The sequence below is a fragment of the Petaurus breviceps genome, unplaced genomic scaffold (genome assembly GCF_028583685.1).
Source record: "Petaurus breviceps papuanus isolate PSGF00001 unplaced genomic scaffold, PetGlider_PUasm1.0 171, whole genome shotgun sequence".
Taxonomy (NCBI): Eukaryota; Metazoa; Chordata; class Mammalia; order Diprotodontia; family Petauridae; genus Petaurus; species Petaurus breviceps.
The window spans coordinates 23,376,111-23,388,376 of NW_027185754.1; the positions used below are offsets into that span (position 1 = coordinate 23,376,111).

At 52.7% G+C, this 12,266-nt stretch overlaps 1 protein-coding gene and 1 long non-coding RNA gene across 3 annotated transcripts in view; one reads left to right on the top strand and one right to left on the bottom strand.

Moving 5' to 3' along the window:
• The window catches only part of LMX1B (LIM homeobox transcription factor 1 beta), a 184,003-nt gene extending 178,792 nt beyond the window's left edge, over positions 1 to 5,211 (bottom strand). For both annotated transcript variants that reach the window (XM_069082720.1, XM_069082719.1), the window contains exons 1-2: positions 4,814 to 5,211; positions 3,765 to 3,951 (exon numbers count right to left, since the gene is read on the bottom strand). In XM_069082720.1, the coding sequence (XP_068938821.1) occupies positions 3,765 to 3,951; positions 4,814 to 4,952 (326 nt within the window). In that variant the 5' untranslated portion in view covers positions 4,953 to 5,211. The remainder of the gene's footprint in view (positions 1 to 3,764; positions 3,952 to 4,813) is intronic.
• Positions 5,212 to 6,043: 832 nt separating this feature from the next.
• Positions 6,044 to 10,685, top strand: LOC138157183 (uncharacterized). The gene is made up of 3 exons (XR_011167330.1): positions 6,044 to 6,178; positions 8,527 to 8,629; positions 10,303 to 10,685. It is a non-coding gene; the product is annotated as an uncharacterized lncRNA (long non-coding RNA).
• The last annotated feature ends 1,581 nt before the right edge of the window (positions 10,686 to 12,266 follow it).

A 12,266-nucleotide genomic window follows, 5' to 3' on the forward strand; every position in this document is an offset into this window, starting at 1 on the left:
CACACACACACACACACACACACACACACACACACACACACACACACCACTCTACCAAAGACAGAGGAGAAAGGATTCACTCTGTGCATGAGTATGGGTATGGTTGTGCACTTGTATGTGTATACCACAGCCAGAGGGCCAGGGTTTTATGTGTACATACAAAGTACCACATTCAAAAGGGTAGAGATTCACACACACACACACACACACACACACACATCCATACACTTTGTCCCACAGACAAAGGACCAGAAGGACATACACTTTGTACAAAGGAATATGCATATAAGAAAAGACATACACAGAAGCAGAATATGCACATATCCATATACCATACTAACAGAGAGGCAGGGATTCACACACACTATTACAAAAATGCTTATATATGTACACACATATATACACACACAGGATGCAATATAGATGGGCAGGAGCTCACACACACAATACTAAGGGAGGTTCCAAGACAAAGCTATTTTTAAAATGGCTTTATTTCCTGGTGGAATATCATCATCACACAAAATCTAAAATGCAAACTCCTTGCTGAGTCTAATTCTGTGAATTCAGTGAGAGGACCAGACAAACAACAAGTATTTCTCAACAGAAAGCAGCCAGATTACATTTCAAAAATCTATTCTACAACCTCTCTGGTAAATGATGGTGGCCCTCCATATTTTACATGCTTCTGGTCTCTCAACAAAATCCAATATGTGCATCTGCATGGAGCCAAGTGACAAAAACAGGCACACACAGCCCGCCCAAGCCCTTTGAGCTCTTCCTCCACAGACAAATAAAGCAAATTAGTAAAGAACAATTGTGAATCAGCACATGATCTTGGCTGACCAAAGAGGGCCTAGGAAGGTTTGTCACCTGTGCCTGGAGGACAATGGAAAGAGGTTCTGACCTGGTATAGTTTGGGAGGAAGGGGATGTCGACATATTCAGTCTTGCCTACATACAGTTGGGTTGACTTAAGAGAAATTTTTAGATGTAGAAAGCAAAATAAAACAAGGTTCACTAGATTTTGCAGTATTTTATATGCTAATCATGCTTTTCTCCAATCTATCTTAATGAATTTGCAATAAAAAGCTGGAAATGTGCTCTTAGCACTTACTCTGTTAAAAAAAAAAAACACCATTCCCTTTATTTCGTATTTGAAAACCATCCACTTTTGTATTTTTGTTTCCAGGTGCTTTCTCTCCCCTTTTTCCTTTCTCTTCTCTTTCCCATTCTTCTCTTCTTTCACTGATTTCCCCTTCTTTCTTTCCCTGCTTTCCCTCTTTCTCTCTTTATCTCTCCTGCTCTTTCCCTCTTTCCCCCTTTCTCTTTTCCCTTTTCTTCTCTTTCTTTTTCCCCTTTCTCTTTTCTCTTCCACTCTTTTCTCTCCCTCTTTCACCTTCTTCTCCCCTTCTACTTTCCCTTCTTTTTCTCTCCCTGTCAATAAAACAGCTCTCACTGAGTTGAACTGCCAAGAAACCAAATCATTAGGTGAACAAACAGTTCAAACCCGGATCCTAAAAAGTTCCCTGCCTGCCCTTAGTTTTTCTGGGCCAGGTCCTTCTGCGTGTACAGTTGGAAAGGAGCAAGTAAGTATTCGGTAGAGATTTCTGAAATTTTAAATTTGCTTCTGAAAAGGGCTATTTTGAGTAAGAATTATCTACCCTTAGAGTGATGCCTCTCTTTTCTGCTCTCAAGGCAGTTTTTCTGCTCTGTCTATGGCCTTGAGTTAATAAACCGACAGAAACTCCCTGCCTTCTCCCGGAAAAAGAAAAGGCCCCGCATGGCACAAACGGTTCCGAGCAGATGCCAAAACATGGATGTTCCCTCCTCTACACTCTTTTCCTTCCTGGCCCCAGTCTGATCAGATTCCCGGGAAAGTTATTGAAAGAGAAATAATGAGAAAGCCTAGCCTGAATTTTGGGGAGACACTCCGAAGCGGGAGCAGTTTAGGACACGGAGGTAAAAATGTAGCAACCGGGAGATGGAGAGAAAAAATTCCACCCGTCAAAACTAAAGCACAAAAAGTGGGAGCTGACTGGTGCCCCATTTAAAGAGGTGCCTGGGACCCTGGGCAAAGGATTCTTCCATCTAGGTCTCTCCCCCCGGTGCTGCTGTCTAAGCCAGGACCTGGGCCAAGAGCCAAGCTGGACAAGCATAAAGTGCAGCAAGAAGACATCACTCTACTAACTGCAGTAAGCAGTGTCTCAGCGCCCACACCTCCTTGCCCCGGCCGCTGCCTGGCCTGGAGCTCTGACTCTTTCAGCCGCTGAGTTCTGAGTCTCGGGTAAGACGCAGGTTTCGCGGGAGAGATGTCCTTGCAAGCAGGGAAGATGGGCCACAGGAGCATTCACTATTCTTGGACCTCGGGTCTGGGGACTCTCGGATACTGCATATTTGGGGCCACGGGAGCCGTTCCTGCCTTAAAGCCAGCAATACCCTTTACCCAAACCCCATGGATTTAGTTATGGCGGCCAGGATTCAGTTTAGTTATTATTTTTAAATTTTCATATGAAGAAAATTTTTAAAAGGGAGGACTAAGGGTCCTTTCGTGGGCAACCCCCGAAGGGCTAGCTGAAATAGCCAAGCCCCCTCTTGAGGAACCCAGGGCCAGGATCCTATCCACTCCCAGGGTCTAGAGCAAGAGGAAGCCTCCCACGGCCAGCGCTTGGGCACTGCAGTCCTTGGTCCGGAGCCCCGGGCCCGTCCCCATGGAGACCGGCCTAGCCACTGCAGCTATGAGCAAACCCGGCTCGGAAAAGGGCGGGCGGGCGGCGGCGGCCCCTGAAGCCGAGGGACAAAAGGGGCCGAACCGCCCTTCCCTTTGTCTCGGGCCGGGCCGGGGGCAGCTCTGAGTTGGGGAAGGAGGAGGAGGGAAACAAGACCCCAGGTCGGTGCGGGGGCGGCCGGCGGCCTCCCTGCTTCGAAGGGCGCCAGGTCTTTAGTAAACCCAGCCAAACTGAACCAGTCACTGAGAGTCAGAGAATCCAAGAAAATAGGGCAACTGGGCTTCTGCAAAGCGGGTGAGCCCAGTACCGGTATTCCCAGGCTCCGGGCCTGAGGAAATAGTCAAGAGGTGCTCCAAGTTGCCACCAAGGAGCACCGCAATGGATAAAGAATGGCCTGAGTATTCTCTCCAGAGGCGCAGGTCTCATTTTGGCCTGGGCCAGGACCTTAGCCTCCGAGACCTAGAGTAGCCAGAGCAGGTGAGCTCCTTGTAGAAGGAAGGCCTAGGGTAACTTTTTTTTTTTTTTTTTACAACTCCAAGGCTGTGAGGGAGGGAGAGGGAGCTCTACGAGAGTCTCGAACTGTGGGACTAACTTGGAGAAGTGATTGGGTTCCTGGCGGAGTTAGGATGGGAGAACCCACAGCTCTCGAACCCCAGCTAAGGCAAGCGACAAGGGACTACCAAACGCTCGTGGATCTTTGCTGACCAACAAGCAGGGCCCATAAGGCATGTAGGGCCACTAGTATTCAGTCCTGAGCCCAGGCGGGTGTGTCAGGGAGGGTAGGACTCTAGGCTAGGATGCTAGAAGACAGTCGATGTGCCTGCACTGCCCCCGTGGGGACTCAGGGCAGTTCTCTCCGTGCCCTACCGCTGGGGCTCAAGGCTCCGGGCTCCGGAGACACTGACCGTGGAGTGTTCTGTCCCTGAGTGCTCTCGGCCATGATGGTGGCAAATGGGAGAAGAGGAGGAGGAGGAGGAGAAGAGCATGAGGAAGATTAAAGAGAGAGAGAGGAGAGAGGAGGAGGAGGAGAAGCTCTTACTGTTGGTAGTCCTGTTTGCAGTAGAGTTTCCGATCCCGGAAGTAGCAGCTGGTGGTGAGAGCTTGCTGACACGCAGCGCACTGCAAACACTCCTCGTGCCAGGACGACTCGTTCACTCGCATCAGGAAACGATCCGAGATGGGCCGCTGGCAGCCTTCGCAGACGGCGGGATGCGGGCAGTCCGAGCCTGAGGAAGGGAGACAAGAATGGGGGGAGGGGAGAGGAGGTTCCATGAGCTAGGACTGAAGGACGGGAGGCGCGGCCAGACACGGCCTTCCCGGTGCAGCCACCGGGTGCCAGACTCGGGGCTCTGGGAGCTTCCCGGATAGAACAGAGCTGGCCAGCACCAGCTTGAGGGACCAGGGCCACGGCGAACTCTTCAGAGATGTCCCCTACCCTGACCCCTGTGTTCTTGGCCCAGCAGGCTCAGCCCCTAGTCAACGTGAAGAGGAGATATCTGCACATTAAATGGGTCAAAATCCCAGTCTCAGTTATTCAGAAAAAATGCTTTTTTTAGGGGGTGGGAGTGGGAAAAATCTCACACTAAAGAAGAAATGAATAGGTAGCATAAAGCATTAGAAATATAATTAGGAGTTAGAAGACCTGGGTTCTAATACCAGCTCTGCCACTAATTTGCTGAGTGACCCTAGGCAAGTCAGTTACCCTCTCTGGGCCTCGGTTTCTCCGACTATAAAATCAGGACATTGAACAAGATGAGCCTTTAAGTTTCTTTTCCATCTCTAACATTTTGTGATCCTAGAAACTCCAACAGTAGGACCAGTGTTATCAGTTGGGTCCCTCTCCGGCAGCGGCTCAGAGTAGGGCTCATTCGCCTTCTGTCTCCAGTCAATGACACGAAACTTTGGGGGCCGCCCCTACCGCCCGCCCCCTTCCTTGCAGCTAGGGACAACTTTCAGTTCCAGAGCCCTAGTTTCAGCCTATGCGAATGTTAGGAGGAAACAGGGCAAGAACAGACCAACTATCGATGCGGCTGTGAGATGTCCCTCTACATCCTCTCCCCTCATCTCGTCCCCTCCCTCTGCACTCACCCAGGAGCACCCCCAAGGTGGCGGGCCCGGGGCGCAGGGCGTGTTCTTCCATCTTGATGCCGTCCAGCATCTTGGTGCAATCGGTCTGTCCACGGGGGAAGCACCTCTCCAGAGACTCGGGACCTGTTGCTATATCCATGAGGCGCCGACACGGGGCTAGCTGTGAACCCGGGGGTCCAGGAGGCTTGGTCGTCTGCTTCTCTATTCCCCGAGACCAGGAGACAACACGCGAACTCTGGCAGGGCTCGGGCCAGACTCCCCTGTAGGATGGGGATCAATTTCTTTTCTTTCTTTTTTAAGCACTTAAAACGTTTCGCAGGACCCCGGAGAAGAGGCGAGAGGAGCGGCTTATTCCTCTGGGTTCTGGCCGTGGTTCCGGGACGCGGGATCTGTCCGGTGTATGTACACACACGCACACACCCACACGCACGCGCGCGCGCGCACACTGATACACATGCACATACACACACACATGCACACACTCCCGTCTCTTCTGTCACCTGTTTGTCAGCAAAAGCTCCCTGGCTGCGGCGGTGGCAGCAGCAGCAAGAGGAGGCGGCGAGAAAGCAGAGGAGGAAAAGAAGAGGAGGAGAAGGAGGAGGCGGGCGAGGGGGCCCCACAGAGCTGGCCCCCGAGGGCTGAAAGTGAGGGATGCCAGGCTGTGCCGGGCTGTGCCGGGCAGGACCCGCAGTCGGGTCCTGGGCGGAGCGGGGGTGCTGGGCTCCCGGGCGCGCTCTGCACACTATTAATGTGCCATGGTGCGCCCGAGGAGCCGCTCAGTTTAGAGCTGGAGCTGGAGGCGGAGGGATACTCCCGGCCCGGGAGCCGCCTCACCCCTCCCTCAAACTTCCTGACATTTGAACTCCATTGGTGCGTCTCGTATCCCTGCGCTAGGATGAGCCGTCTTCTCCACGTCAAATAGTGCCGTCTCTGGGCGCCCCCCCAAGGGCTTGCTGGGCCTCAAGCGCGTAGCCAGCCCAGTCTAGGCTCCCGGGTCCTGGTACTGTTGGCTCAAGCCATTGTGGACGCTCAGGGAAAAAGAGAGCAAACTCTTTAAAAAGTTTTTACTGTGTCTGTTTAAAAATTTCTCTTTCCTTCTCTGTCCTAGCCCCACCCTCTTGGAAAATTTGGATGGGGGGGGGGAGGAGGAGAAAATTGACAAAGTTTTTTCCCCCCCCTTTTTCCCCTTTCTTCTTTTTTAATAAGAAGGGGAAGGAAAGAGATGTGTGAATCCAAGAAAGCTCAGAGCTGGAGGACTGCGGGGAGCAGAGAGTGTGTCTCCTCTGATTCACGGGAAGGGGACAGTGCCAGGCAGAAGCCGCGATGTCGGGGCCAGTCTCCGGGAGGGGACCCAGGGCAGGGGAGGTAGGTGGAGGGTTTAAACCCTAGCTGAATTTTAGGGTCCTACGGGGGTGAGGGAAGGGAGACAAAACAAAACGGCGTTGGGGTGGGGAGTGTAGGGGAGTCAGGAGGGTAAGGTAGGAATAGACTTGATCGAAGCTTGTTGTGGTTCCCCGGACGCCCCAATTTGTTCCAGAGACCAGCGTCCTGAGCTTTCTCTAGTTGCGTCTGGAAAAGTCGGGTCTTCCTCTCCTCTCTCGAGCAGCTCCGACTCCGAGGTCGCAGAGGTCCCAGTAGCTGGTGCTGGACGTAGGCTGCTGCCCTGGGATCTAGGGGTCGGAGAGAAGGAATTTCCTCACAGTCCAGATCCACCACTAGAGAGACTGGGGGAAAGCGGTGGGGGGAGGGAAGAGGGAGGTAATGGAGAGAGAGTATGGGGGAGGCAAAGAAAGGAGAGGGAAAGACAGAGAGAGAAGGAAAGGGAGAAAGGGATGTAGATTAGCCCTGAGCCTTGGCTACGCAAGTAGAACCCATCGAGAACGTCACTCTGGGACTCAATTCAGACTGAGAACTAGGTACCTGGCCCAGGTTGATGGAAGATGGGCCTCGATCTCTTTTTCCCTAGCTCAATTCCCTATTGACCATACCGACTCAAACCCTTAGAGCACTGACTGGAATGTGAAGTTCAGGTTTTGCTGACCCTCTCTCCTCTGAACAAGGAGTCCAGTTCTAAATTATCGGGGCTGAACCAGCTGGATTTCGCTGTGAATCCCAGTCTGGGCGACCAAAAAACAATGCCTGCCACACTATTGGTCCTTGACCTATTTGCCCCATCCTTGGAGAAAACAGGAACTGAGAGTTCTCGCTGGGCCTCCTAGCAGTCTGAACTTTGAGCCCTAAAATCTGGTTCGACCTCGGGCACTGCTGGGGCGCGGGAGACGCTGACTCTCATTTACTGGTCACAGTGTATTAGTTCTAGGGATTCAGGGGAAAGCCGACAGCACTCCAGGGGCGCGGGAGTGGGGTGAAGAGCTGGGAGGATGGCAATCCGAAGACGCAGCCCCATGGTTGTGTGTTGAGCTCTGAGTCTGCTTCCTCGGCCTGATTCCTGTGGGTGCTCGACAAAGGTTGGCTGCAAGTAGACACAGGGCCGAAGGGATTGCGGTTGGGGGAAAGGAGGAATATTTCTGACCCCAAAGGCAGCCAGAGGGACGAATCTAATTTGGATCCTGACTCAGCCTCGGTCAGATTCACCCCCTAAAGGCGGGGAGGAGGAGCGGGGTGGGAGTTGGGGGAGGTGCGGAACCCCTACCCCAAGCCTTTTAGACTCCCTGAGAACGTATCTGGAGAGAATGTCTAAATGGTGGGTTGGCTGTCGTGAGTCTTGGCTCTTCGAGGTCTAGGGGGGCCCTTCTAGGGAGTCGTTCTCGCCGGGCATCGGGGAAAGAAAGGTAGGCTAGTAAAGGTAAAAGCAGCGGAACTGCTTAGCCCTCTGCGGGACACCTAGCCTGCAGGGGGCAGAGGGATACAGGCCACCGCTGCGGGAGACTTCGGCAGGTCACAGATCGTGGGTCCTGCTGGGTCGTGTTGGAGCTGCCCTCTGCTGGCCCAGGGGCTTTCCTACACCTGCCCTCCTGGGCAGCAGTCCCGGGAGCCCAAGGACAGGTGCTGCGTACCCTACCCCTTCCTTCGGCCTGGAGCAGCGGTGGAAGAAGGTCCCAGAGTATGACTTCACGAAGGCGGGCCATTTCCCAGAGATATTTCCCTAGTGAACGACCCAGGAGTGGTATTCGGGAACGCAGATGGAAAGGAGCAAGGTGGATCTGTTCTCCTCCAAGGGGGGGTGAGGGTGGAGAAAGTCAGATTATGCTGGAGCCTCAGACCCGGGCCCCAGCGGTTGTCCAGGCCGACCCCATCCTCACTGGGGTTCTGGCTGTAGTTCCCTGACTTATTCAGGTTGGATCAACCTGGCAGCAGTCCATGGCCCATTCTGCATTCCGACTGGGACAGAGGTATTGGCGAAGGGAGTCCCTTAGGAAAGGATGTCGCTTTTCTCTTTGATGGCATTTCCAAAGGTTAGATCCGGCTCCAAACACCCTTGAATCCCTTAATAACCCGTTGTAGAGCTGCCATTCAGGAATTTCTCGATACTCCACTGGAACCTATTTATGTTTCCAGCCCTCCCCCCGCCCCAACCCACCCCCGCTGGGATAAGGCCTTTCCCTGGGCCCTTGCTGTGCCCCTTTCGGCTTTTAAGGAGGGGAGGGGTGGGAGGAAAGGAAAGCTATTTCGGGGATTTGGGCAACGCTCTCCTGGCCTTTTCTTATTTTATATCAATTTCCCTCTTGTCTTTTCTGCCTCCAACTTTCCAGGATGAAGAGGCCTTACTTTTCAGTCTGTCCTTCACTCCGCTCTTCGTTATTTAGTCTGCCCTAGGGTATGGACCCCTAGACCTACCTGTCTACAGGATTCCTGGTGCGTATTGATTCGTTGAACGGATATTGACAGTGGAGGGGGCCCTTCAGCCTCTGCACAATCAGGTCAGCCACTACAACTATCATGTACACCCCAGCACACTTCTTTCACACAGCACTGCCCCAACATGTCTGCACATCGTGAGTAGAGCAGGCGTTTCCTGTAGCTCTCCCCGAAAAGAAGAGCCATCTGCCTTTGGGTCTTATTCAAATTGATTTAAAAAAAAAAAAATCTCTTCCAAGGATGTAGGGCCCAGTAGCTGTCAACGTGAGCGCTCAGCTTGGGCCAGAACTTCAGTGCTGTAGACCCACGGGGAGACTCTAGTCTTGCTCGGTTTAGCCTTCAATCCTGCATTTCCTCCTAGAGTCTGAAAGGAGAGGCCGCTGTCTGCTCTCGGGTTTTCGTTCGTGAGTCTCAGAGAAAGCAGCTCGGAGTCTCTCGGGAGTACCGCGGCCGCAGGGCAAGGCGGGGCCCAGTGGCTAACTGTTCTTCGGCCCGACTGGAGCTCTTGGGCGGGGTGGGGCGGGTGACTGGGAGAACACCTCTGCCCATCTGAGAGTGCTGCATCCCTGAGGGAGGAGTCCAGAAAGCCCGTTCTGACCGCAAACAGGCCAATGTACGAGTCCTCTTTGTCCTCTGAGATGCTTAATCTCCAGGGTGGAGACTCCCTTTCTGGGTTGTCCTGGGGCTGCATGCACCTCGGTTCCGAGAACGCAGGACTTCCATCCTTAGGTGGCTGTCCAATCGTTTCTCTCCCCCTTTATCCCACTGGTTGGTGAACGTTCTTAGGAAAAGACGTCTCTGGAGAGCGAAATGATCTCCCCAATCCCCCTTCCTTCCTCCACTGCCAACAAAATTCTGGGCAATCGTTATACGCCGAGCTGCGGACGCAGGCTGGAGTGGTTTCGGCCTCCTTAGAATTCGGTCACCGAGAAGGTGTGGAGCGGGGGGGGGGAGTAGGTGGAGGGGTTTTTAGCGCACCAACTTTCCGTCCCCAGTACCTCCATATCACGTCCCCTGTACCTCCGTATTCCGCCGTCCCCACAAACCAACTCCCGGGAGTGTCTTGGGCTCACCCTGGAGAACTGGGCTGGGGCAGTGAGATAGTTCGGGTATATTCTTCGAAGATTCAGTTTAACTACCTACTCCGGTAGGAGGTAAGGGGCGGAGAGAAGGGGGAGTTCTGGCCCGAGCTTCTCGCTCGAAGCGGGAGCATCTGACTTCTTGGTCCAGTGTTCCAGGACATCGTTTGGCAGAGCCCTCACAAACAGAACATCCTGGTTTTCTCCTACTAAAAAAAAAAAAAAAAGGTTGAATTTGTGGCTTCTTGGAGGTGGGGGATTGAGACGGGTGTATGTGGGGGTACCCTCTAGACAGAGCTAGAAATAGAAGCAAAGACTTTGACCAGCACTCCTCAAGAGGCCGCATTTGTCTAAACAACACAGTTTCTCCCCACCCGGTTAATTCCATACCAAAGAGTCTGTAAAGCTTTAGACTTAAGAGCCCAGATCCCTGACGGGGTGAGTCTGCTCGCATACTTGGATGGGCCACGCAACGAATGCGGTATTGGGGAAGAAATGTAGGCCGCTTTATCACTTTTTCTAGAGCCTTCAATGGCTGTCGGGTCGACCTCCGCTCCTAAGGGACGCCTCCGTTATTTTTCTACTTTTCAGGAAAGTAACGAGGTTAAGCGGTTTTGTGGGAGGCTCCAGTCCCAGAAAAGAATGCCAGAGGAGTTGAACCGGTAAGCCCTGGAGACGACGCAGGCAGGGTCTGTGGCCAGGCCACTAACCTCCTGGACCCCTCTTCACACAGTTCAAGCAGGGTCTCCTAACCAAGGGGCGTTCCAGCCCCGGGAGCCGTTGAGCAGCGGCTTCCCGAAGCCTAAGAGTCGGAGAGAGCTGGTGGACAGGGGTAGCAGCCGCTCTGGTTAGGCAACGGAGGACCCAGGAGAGAGAAAGCTAGGCGGAAGCAAAGCAAGGAAGCAAAAAGAGAGAACGAGAAACCGGAGGAAACTGGTAGGAAGGAAAGTAAAGATCGGAGAGAGAGAGAGAGAAAAAGGTGGCAGAGCGCTGAAAAGGGAAAAAGGAAAAATGACCAAGGAAATAAAGAGCAAACCAGTAGAAGGGAAAATAAATGAGTATGGGAGGAGAAGGAAAAAAGAAGTGAAACGCAGAAAAGATGAACCAAGTAAACAAGATCAGAACAAGGCCAGAGTCTGTTAGGGCAGAGAGAAGAGGCAGAGGCCACCTCCTCTCACAGCCCCCTGGCCATCATGAGCTAGGGTACCTGCGTTTGACTGGGCCCACCAGTCCCCTCCGAAGTAGCCTTTGATCATCTCTGTTTTCAGGCAACCCAGGTGACCTTTTAAACTAGCCCCGCTTCCTTGGGGATTCCTGCCTTTTTTGATTCCCAGGACCCTAGAGGGTCAGCTCCCTCTGGTTCATCGCAGCCTCTCACATCGAAGCTGGGGTGGTTCTGGTTCGGTCAGCCCTCTCTTATTTTTCCCAATTCCGTTGGAAAGCCTATTCTGTTCCCCCCCTACTCTATCCAAAGACAGGTCATAGAGACTCTGAGGTTCCTGGGCAAGAACTGGAGAATCTGGGACAAGGAATTGAAGCGTGCATCTAGCGCCATTTCTCTCGAGGGTATCGAGTTGTTTGTTCCTGAGGAACAAGTCTGCCCATCAGTTTCTTCTTGAGATTCTTCCTTAGCCCCTCAGGATCCTGGATCCTGGATCCACAGGGTCACTGGGTGCGGCAACCCTAGGGTTTCCCAAAGCTTTGCATACCAGTAATGGGAGCCCAGTCGCCAGAGTTCGCAGTCGGTCTGTCTGTCCTGCTTCCCCTCAGTCCAAGAGGGTCTGGGGACTGCAAAAGAGGCCAGAATTCAGGAATCTCGAGGTGGTAGTACTGGGTCCTGCTCATTCTCGTATTCAGGGGTGAGCTTGACTAAGTAAAACTTAACCTGAATCAACTCAACCGGGAAGGCAGTTCTCCGACGGTAGGTTAGCTAGCCAGAGATAACAGAGATCTCTTGGTTACGCCGCTCGCTCATGTTAGCTAACTTAAAGGAGAAGACGAAAAGCCCGAGTTGGTTTCCTGGAGAGTGTAGTTTTAGGGGCCTGGGCAAGGAAGACATACTTTTTTTCGCCTGCTGTATAGGAAAGAACACTGGACTGAAAGTCAGAAGTCAAGCAAAAGGGTTCAACTCCTAACTTTGACCCTTAGCGGTGTGACATTGGGCAAGTCCCTTTCCGTCTCTGAGTGTGTATTCTAAACTGTAAAATAGGGAGAATAATATTTGCCAGACTTACTTTACTGAATTTGTGACGAAAGCACTTCGGAAACCTTAAAGTGCAGTAAGAAATGAAGTTATCATTCCCTTCTTATAGAACTGCTTTGAGGGGCCAGCAATCACCATAGAACTACTGCTTTTGTAACACTGGTAGGGAGGTAGCGCTGCCACTGGAGGCCCAAGGTTGGGCCCGAGCCGGGTCGGAGCTTGCCCAGCCAACTCTCTCAGCTCTACTCTCGCGGAGAAGCATCTGGACACTGGCTCCTGTCCCTCACTCTGCCCGCCGCCCCGGACACTCTAAGGAAACGTAGGTCCAGAGATCATACAGCTCTCTCATAAC